General features: G+C 38.7%; 1 protein-coding gene across 1 annotated transcript; it reads right to left on the bottom strand.

The window, feature by feature from the left end:
* Positions 1 to 215: 215 nt before the first annotated feature.
* On the bottom strand, positions 216 to 9,352 carry ASB15 (ankyrin repeat and SOCS box containing 15). Its single transcript, XM_010292203.1, has 9 exons — positions 9,240 to 9,352; positions 7,855 to 7,907; positions 7,627 to 7,758; positions 7,057 to 7,215; positions 4,221 to 4,466; positions 3,561 to 3,732; positions 2,609 to 3,179; positions 1,879 to 2,032; positions 216 to 388 (listed from the first exon to the last, which is right to left on the bottom strand). Exons 1-9 carry the CDS (start codon positions 9,350 to 9,352, stop codon positions 216 to 218), a joined length of 1,773 nt encoding a protein of 590 aa, XP_010290505.1.
* Positions 9,353 to 10,172: the final 820 nt, after the last annotated feature.

The following is a 10,172-nucleotide window of genomic DNA, read 5'->3' as shown; positions in this document are numbered from 1 at the left end:
TATTCTGATTTAACCTATACTTGGATAGGACAATGTGTTAAAACACGAGCTTTAATGTATGAGTTTTGAATACAAATTTGTTCCCATAAAAGAGCTAGTAACAACAAATATCAGAATGTTGTGACCATATATAAAACGCCAAGCAGAACTTTAGCTAGTAAAAAACAGTGAGGAAATGAGTTAAATTACAGATTGTATGCAGTTATTTTAAAAAACTATTCTAAATGTATCCCTTTTCCATACAGATCATATTCTTTATATAGGATATAGTTCTTGAGAACTGGTGGAAGTGGAAACTTCTTCATGGATGACAGTTTCTGGAGTCTCCTTAACCCCAAGAGTTTACGTATTTGCAGACGACACAGGTGTTTCAATGGGCGAGGATTATCTAATAGAGAGAGAGAAATGGTGGAAAAATCAATGTCATTATTAATGTCTGTATGCCAGTTCACAATCTCCAAACTAGCTCTAATAAAATTAATATCAAAATCTATTACCTTGGGGCTTTATTATTTTGCCAGTTCTGAATAAAATACCATTCTTTTCACTTCAAAATTGTGATGATACATGCTGCTGCTATTAATCAAACTTCTTCCATCAGGTATCATCTGCCTTTTTTTGTCTTGCTTTTGGAAATATGCACACTGTACTCTGTCTCCAAAGCACCCATCTGAACAGCTAACCAAGGACCTTATTTAGCACAATCAATGGTAACTGATGAACGATCTCTCCTTTCCCTGGGTGCACACCTTAAAAATTGCATGTTGAGGCCAGCTGTGGCACCTTCCATTTCTGCTGTATCAATAAGGCACCAGGACCAGAGCTCACCATGCTTGGGTCTGCTGAGTCTTCTAAACAAATACTTCTTATCAGAATTGACATCAAGGAGCTCAGTTTAATCTAGCCTTTCTGAACATAACAAAACCCTCAAGGTACTTGAAATATCAGTAGTTAAGACTATCAAATTATTTTGAAGTTCCTGCGACACTAACAGAAAGGATTTTTGTTCTTCCTCTGCATTCCAGTATAAAATAGCAAAGCAAAATTAAATACAGGTTACCGGTTTTAAATGTAAATATTTTTCTCTTTAACAGCTGATGTTAAATCAAATTCTATTTAAAATTTAAAAAATAAGAAGTGAAATAAAACTAATTCATGCAAAGAGAACTTTTAATACATTCCCCCCCAGATTTTTTTTAAATTAAGGTGGGTGAAACCTATTTCTGGTGCCACCAATGGTGGAAGGTCCAGGCTACCGTGTAGAACTTAAAAAGTAAAGTATAGATGAGAAATATTATTCAATTACAGTATTAGTAATTGCAACTCTGGATATCTACCATATCAGTTAGGAAATGATGGTACACAGATTGTGATGGCACACTCATTCTCACCACCGACCACCTTGAACATGACGGGATCTAAAACATGCTGTTACGATGATCCCTGAATGATTAATCGAGTTGAGAGATCAAAGGAGCAAAAAGAAGAACAGAAGCGTAAGCAACATGCCTCAATGAAAAATGTTGTGGCCCATAGCTGTGCGATGACTGGCGTCACATGGGTTAATCAGGAGTTTGACAAGTACCTCAGCGGTCTTGCTTAACTAAAAGGGCTTCCCACACAACTGTGACATTCCTTATGAAATTAATTCTCACCGGGTGCATGTTTGCCATATTCCAGTCAAATTAACTAATTTATGTCTAGCGGCAATAGGTGAAGATCTGTCTTAATCTCAGGACTGGATGTCAGGCACAACCTGGTTCTTAGCTCGTACACATTTGGACTGCTAAAACACTTTGGATGACTGTGACTTGACATAAGCAATTAAAGTCTCCTATAATAACTCGTAACATCATTAACTGGAAGTTAGATATTTACCCAATATCTGACGTATCTCTGTCCATTCTTTCTGTGTTTCTAACACAAACTTAATTTTTGTGCATAGAGGAACATAGTCCATGTAATCTATAAAAATACGAACCACTTTTCCTGCTAAATGTTTCAACCAAGGAACAGCAATAAAGTCACAGAACTGAAAGGGAAAACACATCAAGTCATAATTTCAAAATCTGTGCAGAGGAATGCCAAAATAACACATTTTAAAGCAATTACACAAGATAATTTAAACAAAGTATTAGCAATGACCTTTAACAGTCATAAATTGATGCCTAGGTAGATTACTTTAAAAGCATTTTCTTCCATGCTTAATCTTTGTGACCTCTTAATTCATCTGGACAGGCTGGAAGGCCAATAATCATAAAATTGCTATAATTCACGGCGCTGTTTTGTTCGACAGCGGCCTCTCTTTGGAAACACATCTACTCCATTGGTTTGTGTAGGAAGAGAAATTCCAGAATCCTGCCTCATGGTTTCTTAAAACTTCCTTCCTAAATCTCTAAAATATGAACCCCAAACCAAAACCAGTCTATGTATATAATTTTCTCTATCTCAGAGTAGAAAATTAAAGATGGTTGTTTTATTTTTAGGGTGTTATAAAACAGGATTTTGCGAGTACGTTAGTCTTAATTCTGCACAATAATCTGGAATGTTTAAAGGTGGCTAATGAAAAGAGCAAAATGAAGAGAAGGAAGGAAGGTTATTTATTTACCGGATTATCCTTTATTACAGAAGAAGTCCACCCAGGGAGAATCTCTTCCTCTGGAGTCGACCACACAAAAGAATTTCCGAAGATATCCTGATGCATACAGTCAAAACACATCTCCACGTCATACCCGTGATTGAGCAACAGCCTCAGCATCACCTCGTCGTTCAAAGCATACTGGATGGCGCTGGGGAAATGCGTGTCGTTAACCAGCATAAAGTAGCAATTGACGTTGGCCCCATAAGACAGGAGCAACCTTACAATTTCATGGTTACCAGCTCTCACTGCCACGAGGAGACAGTTTAAAGGATCGTTGTTTGGATTTGCCCCTGCTTTGAGCAGTATTTCGGTGCAAAGAATGTCATTGTTCGAAACTGCAAAATAAAGCGCGGTTTTCCTTTCATCATCGTAACTATTTGAAATGTGTTCAGCCAAGAGAGTATCGACGTCAAAACCGTTCTCAATAAGGAGCTCTAGACACTGTGAATTCTGGCCATCTGCTGCTGAGTGAACAGGGCTTAACCCGCTTTTCTGGATTGCAGTTTGGGATGTTACCGGAATGAGATACTTCAGGGCCCTAAAAACAGTGAAGAAAACTTGTTAGGCATTGCTCTCCTGCATGAAGAAAATGACCATCATCTGTCTATACACTAGATTACCAGCTAGACACTTCACACAAGAAGATCCAAGCACAGAAACACCGGTTTTTAGCAGCGTCAAATAGGACCTTGTGTGTTAAGTAGTTTCAGTGGTTTTCACTTCGTTCTAAAGAGTGTATTTTGCATTTTGCTTTGCTTATGCTAAAAGAACACTTAAAAGTTAATTCCAATTAATGTAACATAGGCACTTCTGAAATGTAAATGATACATACATTTGCAAGTTTACCACAGTCGTCTTCAATGTGACCTTGAGCCACACCGTATCTTAAAGAAAATGTAAAGTCCAAGCTCATACTCACAGGTAATGCCCCTCATAAGCTGCTTTGTGTATGGGAAGCAGTCCTGCCTTATTAGGCACATTGCCACTTCCTCCATATTCCAAAAGAAGGGCTATGCAGTCTGGATTACCTCCTTCAGCTGCTTCAAACAGTATCGATGCACCATCATCTGCCGAGGCCTGGACATCTCCACCTGGAAGGAGGATCCAGAGTTTGTAATTATATCCAAGGTGATTTGCAGATCATCATAAAAACAAGTCCAGAGTACTTTCCTCTTCATTTTCAGATGTATTTAAGTTAAAACTTTACTAAAACAAGAAATATTTCTTGTGGCAAATTTAAAACATACTTAAAGGGAGGAAGGGGGTAGGGGAAGGAGGGAGGGGAATAAAGAGAAATAAAGATGGGCAAGAAGGGCATGTATAGCAGTAAGCCAATCCTTGACTGAAATGGATTGGTATCAACTCTGCCACTCTTCTCAGATGCATTATGGAAACGTGTAAGTATCACTTCAGTCTAGCATGAACACTCATATATGCTTCCTTTCCTTCCAAGAGACCAAATATTCTCATTCATCACTGCTCTTTCCTTTCTTTTCCATGATCACCCTAAAATACCTCAGCAACCAGGCAAGATGTATGCCAGTGCAGAAGTGTATTTCCCTTTTACTTGACTACATACCTTTATGAATAAGATGCTCCAGCACATCACAGTGACCATATTCAGCAGCAACACCTAATGGTGTTACTCCATATCCATCCTTAAGGTTCACATTTCCACCGTTCTTCAGAAGAAGAGCAACAATGTCTTTGCGTCCCTGTTTTGCAGCTTCATGCATTGCTGACCAACGTTTTACGCATGGCTGGTGGATACTACAGTTGTGTTTTATCAAAGTTGATACCATTTCAAAAGAGCCCCTTCTTACAGCTTGAAGGTATTTAAAAAAGGAAGAAAATAATACAATTACACTTTCAGGTATGTTGTCTTGAAAGTTGAAGACCTCTAATAAGTTTAGAAAAGCTTTTCTTTGTGTACTGATATGAGGAAATTAAAAGGATTTTCAGTCCTAGAAATCTAGGATCCAATTTACTGGCAAATAAATGGTAATGTCAGCTGCTCAGGACATCAAGGTGAACCAACACAAGCTGGAAAATATGTCAGTTTGGAGCACAGAGGGCAAAAGCAGCACTGTTCAATTCTGAGAAAGCAGAAGCAGGTGTATCCCAAGGAAAACCAACAATAAAAATAACATATTTGAATATGGGCCTTACTTCCAAAGTTAGTGTGCATGTTACAGTGTCCCCAGAAAATTCCACTTGTGCCTTTGTCATCTGGTAACTCTAATGATGGCATGCACTCATTGGCTGTTGTCAGCCAAAGTACAGTTGACATCTGTCATACTTAAAGGCCACGTTCTGCCCTTTTGAGGTTCCAGGTTTTAAATATTCATGGACAACTAAACCTGTGAATTATTTACATATAAAATAGTGTTCCTGAGTAAGAGTCTAATTTTACTTCTGAACTACCCTTTGGAACAGCAGATTTCTCCACTGACTGGTGGGACAGCTGAGGGAGTTGAGCATCATAGGGTTAGCAAATTTAACTTTTGCGAATGACCCATTATACAAGTAACAAGGTTTTCAAGAGGCAACAGTCTTCATAATTATCCACAATTGCTTTGGAGTATTACCAAATGTACCTGGAAGCAGAAATCATCCCACCAGATACTTCTTCAGCATTTACCTTTGTACTGAACAGCCCTTTAATCCAGAACTTTAACATTAAAAGGAGTAACTAAACCATGACCATCGTCTATTAAGTTTTAAGCACCTGATCGCAAAAACAATATATAGCTGACAAATCTCATTTTCAGGACCTTGTATAGAGAAATATTTAGGAAAATAAATTGTCATTTATAAGGGGGAAAGACACTTTTCATAAGCTCTAGTTAACTCTTTGCAGGATTCATTAAAAGTAAAGGCTGAAAATAGCTTAAAACTTTCACAGACTTACAATTATTGAAAAGAGCTGAAAAAATGCAAAGCAAGACATTGCAGAGGAACGCTCTAGAAATGCTTCAGGGCCTTAAAATGTTAATACAGTAATTGCATCTGATGAAAATTAACAAAAATTCAGAGAACTAAATATTTTAATACTGATAATTTATTATATATTGTATTTTCTTATACTGTATTAATTTCCCAGATTGATTATCTTCAGAAAAATTGAGATGTTTTGACATTCAACAGAAGTTAGAAGCTGATATACCTAAATTACTCATGTATTTAGCTCATTTAAGTCTACCAATAGCATAACATATTCCAAAGGAATCACCTTTCTTCACATTGAGTATTACCTAGAAATGCAGTTGAAGGTTATTTTCAGTGCAAGGGAGGAGGGAAATGAGATGGGAGGTTTTGAAACTTAAAATACCTGACAACTCCTGAAGAAATAATTTGATAAAACTAAAAATCTCCCAATAACCTCCAGAAAAAGTATATTCAAGTTAAAGCGACAGCTTATTCTTGTACTGTACTTGCACCTTAAGATGGTGAAATAGGACCAGGTTGGTAAAGGCCTTATAGCACCTGAAGATGCAAGGCTTGGGGAGGAGTGGCTGGAGAGCTGCCCAGTGGAAAAGGACCTGGGGGTGCTGGCTGACAGCCGGCTGAACATGAGCCGGCAGTGTGCCCAGGTGGCCAAGAAGGCCAACAGCGTCCTGGCCTGTATCAGGAATAGTGTGGCCAGCAGGAGGAGGGAAGTGATTGTGCCCCTGTACTCGGCACTGGTGAGACCACACCTTGAATCCTGTGTTCAGTGTTGGGCCCCTCACTACAAGAAGGATGTTGAGGTGCTGGAGCGTGTCCAGAGAAGGGCAACGAAGCTGGTGAGGGGTCTGGAGCACAAGTCTTATGAGGAGCGGCTGAGGGACCTGGGGTTGTTCAGTCTGGAAAAGAGGAGGCTGAGGGGAGACCTTATCGCTCTCTACAACTACCTGAAAGGAGGTTGCAGTGAGGTTGGTGTTGGTCTCTTCTCCCGAGTAACAAGCAATAGGACAAGAGGGAATGGCCAAAAGGGTTGCAAATCATTGGAACAGGCTGCCCAGTTGAGTCACCGTTCTTGGAGGTATTTAAAAGACATGTAGATGTGGTGCTTAGGGACATGGTTTAGTGGTGGACTTGGCAGTGTCAGGTTAATGGCTTGACTTGATGATCTTACAGGTCTTTTCCAACTGAAATGATTCTATGATTCTATGATTCAATAAGATACAGAGACGATGCTTTGAACAAAAAAATAGGTCCCATTTTCTTAGACGCAGCTCAGCGATCACCTAAAGCATAGTAAGTGCTGACCTAAATGCTGGCTACATTTCACCAAGTGCTGGGCATTTAGTTTCACCTAAAAAGATGACCAGGATGCAAACCACACAAGCCAACAGGAGTACTCGGGTAAGGACTTAGCTGAGGGGAAGCGCTGCCACTCGCTTTGCTGAAACCCAGCAAGGGGAGGCAATTACCGATAAGAAGTGGAGTTTCTCCTTTGTCATTTGTGGTGTTGGGCCAAACGCCCTTTTCCAGTAATGTTCGTACATTTTCCACAAAGCCAGCTTTTGCTGCCAAAGTTAATGGTGTTTCTCCATCGCATGTTTTGTATTCCCACATTGTTTTATAAGATGCTAGAGGTAAGAGAAAAGATAAAATAAAATTAAAGCACAAGGCTGTTAACACATATGCATATACCAAAAATCCTTAAATGCTAAGTCTTTATGAAAATTACTTATGATTATGTTTAACTTAACCTAACTAGTACTGCCAAACAGAATACTGAAGAGTAATTTTTGCTCTGTCGGTAGGTTGCCGAACAAAATGTTAAAAATGGTCTGAGTTCTCTGCTGGCGTAAATTGATAAAACCTTCCAAAAAACAAAATTTGCCCAAGTATTTAAACAACATAAGCAAGATGCTCCATGGAGGATTTGATCATACTTCTTTCAGTACACAGTTCTAGCCTGTCGTTGTGGACGGTTGTTTCTTACTCTGTTTCTTTACAGCTTCCCTTACCTTGTGGAGTATTTTTACCTTACTCACCATCTAAAATGATTTCAAGTATTTGCAAAATGGGCTGAGCTGCAGCCTCATGCAGTGGAAACCACCCTCTTTCATCAGCTTCATCCAAAGCATATTTCTGTTTCACAAGTTCTTGGAGCCCAAATACCTGACCTTAAAAAATTCAACAGACAAATGAGATGCAGTTGGTAAAATAATATATGGGAAGCTCAGTTTTGCAAAGGGACTATTTCATTTTAGGGTTTTTACCTTGCTTTATGGATGTTACAATTTTCCTATTTTCCTCACTAGGTGGTACAAAACTATCCAAAACAGAGCAGAAAATAGAAAATATAAACAAAAAGTAGATAAATTATACTATTTCTTCAATATTTTCCATTAGGTTCTCATCGGAGCCAACTTTTCTTTGAATACATCAACTACAATCCTGATGAGCCTTGTGACTTCCAAAGATACGCCTGTACTGTGGGACCTTCAGGGTATTGAAAGTTCTTGAGCTAAATGCAAGTCCTGCTGCAGGCTGCCCTGATAAAACTCCTAATTTGGTAAAGAAATCTGACGTGGACTAAAAAGCTGTATTTGCCCCACACTACAGAAATAAGCCCTTCAGATTCAGAAACCTTAGACAGCCTGTGAGAATGTGATGGCATCACTAATGGAGGAGAGTTTGATGATATCAAAGGTATCATTTTCCCTGAAAAACAGTTGTAACATTTCTACAGTATCATTTAAACCTGCATGAGGTGGAAGTTAAATGCTGGTGCCTGCTAGCTCCTTGAGATATTTTGGTGATAGAAGCATATTAAAAAATACATCAGATTTAATACCCATCCCCCGCCCCCCCAAGTACCTTAAGTACCCAGTGGCTCTGCTGAGAGCCTTCAGGGAAAAGGGAGATTCCAGTCCTAGAACAGGAGCCGCATGAGGACCCAAACCTCCACAAGATCCCACAAGAAATGAGGAAGGGTTAGCAGTCCCCCAAGATTTACAGTTCTACATCTTCCCATTTTAGACAGGGCAACCTACAAAGTGTATTTATGGGATTATTGATGAAGAACTTCTATTAAGACAAAGTTTAGCTTTGTTTGACACACAAAACTTTTCAAAAGAAGGTAAATGGCTTGAAAAGCTATGGGAAGCATTAGTTTAGCCAAGTGAATGTCATCTCCCTACGCTCTCATCACCCCACGTAGCTCAGCTGAGCCCTACATTTCCTCATCGCAGGAACCACTCTTAACCACAACATTAATGTCACACATGAACCCTTGCTGGAACACCACTGTGGGTTTTTTGCTGTTGTTCTGGTTTGGATTTTTCTTGTACAGGTATGTATCCAAGTGCACAGGCAAAGACTGGGACTCTGTTACAATTACAGAGCAGACAGGTTACTAACAAATCCAAATATATTGCCTGTAAAGTTTGAGGTTCTAGAAACGTTTGACAAAACCAAAATAAACATTTCTATTTTGCTTACTCTTTTCAATCATCGCTTCAGGCAGTGCTTCACTGAGAAAGAGGTGTGACAGTCAAACGAATATCTGTTTTCAGCCGGATATAAGGCACTAAAAATATCAATGTCTCAAAACGCTGTTAAAATATGGCATAATCTCTAACACACATTGGATTGACAGTACCTGTCATTATAGCCAGAAGACACTGGTGGTTTGGCCCCATTTGATTCTTGAATGCTAAGCTGTATGGCATACTCAGTGAGTAGATCTTCAACCAAATCTTCTCCTTCATCCATCGTTTTTTATGGTGAGCTATAACGATGAGCTATTTTGAGATACACACAAAAATATACTGCTAAGGATCATACCTTGCTTAAGGTATTTTTTATAATAAAATCAGATGTTTCCATAAATTTATTTTAATTTAATAATATTTTGCCGAGTTTATTCCTATATAAGAAGGATAAAATTCCTGTTTAAAAATGGTGATAGGAAAGAAAACCCTGGAAACATTTAGTACCAGACATGCCATTTAGGAAAAGCTCTTTTTATTGTTCACATACTACCTTTGTCTTCTACACACAAATACTGGACAATTTGTGAACCATAAAAATAAACTTTTTCCTCTTTAGAAAGCTGGGGTCATCAAGTCAGTGAATATAAGATTTCCATACAAGCATGAATAATGAACAGTAAACAAGTTATCACCTCATGAATGATTCCTATCACACATAGGCATTCACAAGGAATTCATGAACATAAACACAAACACATATACATTTTACAATTATAGACACAAAAAAGAAAAACATTCAAATTGTTTGAGAATTATTTACAGAGAAGGTTTGCAGTTCAGAATGAAACACATGACCACTTCTAAGGGTGATCACACATTGTACTTATTCAGGATTTACACAAACATCAAATTATTTCAGAGAAGCTCTGAACTAACTTGACTTTTTTGGCAATGGAGAAAGAACATTTTTTCCTGCTTCCTTCACCCAGGGTGGCACTGGCAGCAGATACAAGATGGATCCACCAACCGGCGCCATTTGGATACAGGATTTCAGCATGTGAAAGCCCATGGCATGTCACTACACTTTAGGTTGGTGACAC

The sequence above is a fragment of the Phaethon lepturus genome, unplaced genomic scaffold, assembly GCF_000687285.1.
Source record: "Phaethon lepturus isolate BGI_N335 unplaced genomic scaffold, ASM68728v1 scaffold10228, whole genome shotgun sequence".
NCBI classification, from domain to species: domain Eukaryota; kingdom Metazoa; phylum Chordata; class Aves; order Phaethontiformes; family Phaethontidae; genus Phaethon; species Phaethon lepturus.
The sequence above is the reverse complement of the archived record's forward strand: the minus strand, read 5'-3'. Positions and strand labels throughout refer to the sequence as shown.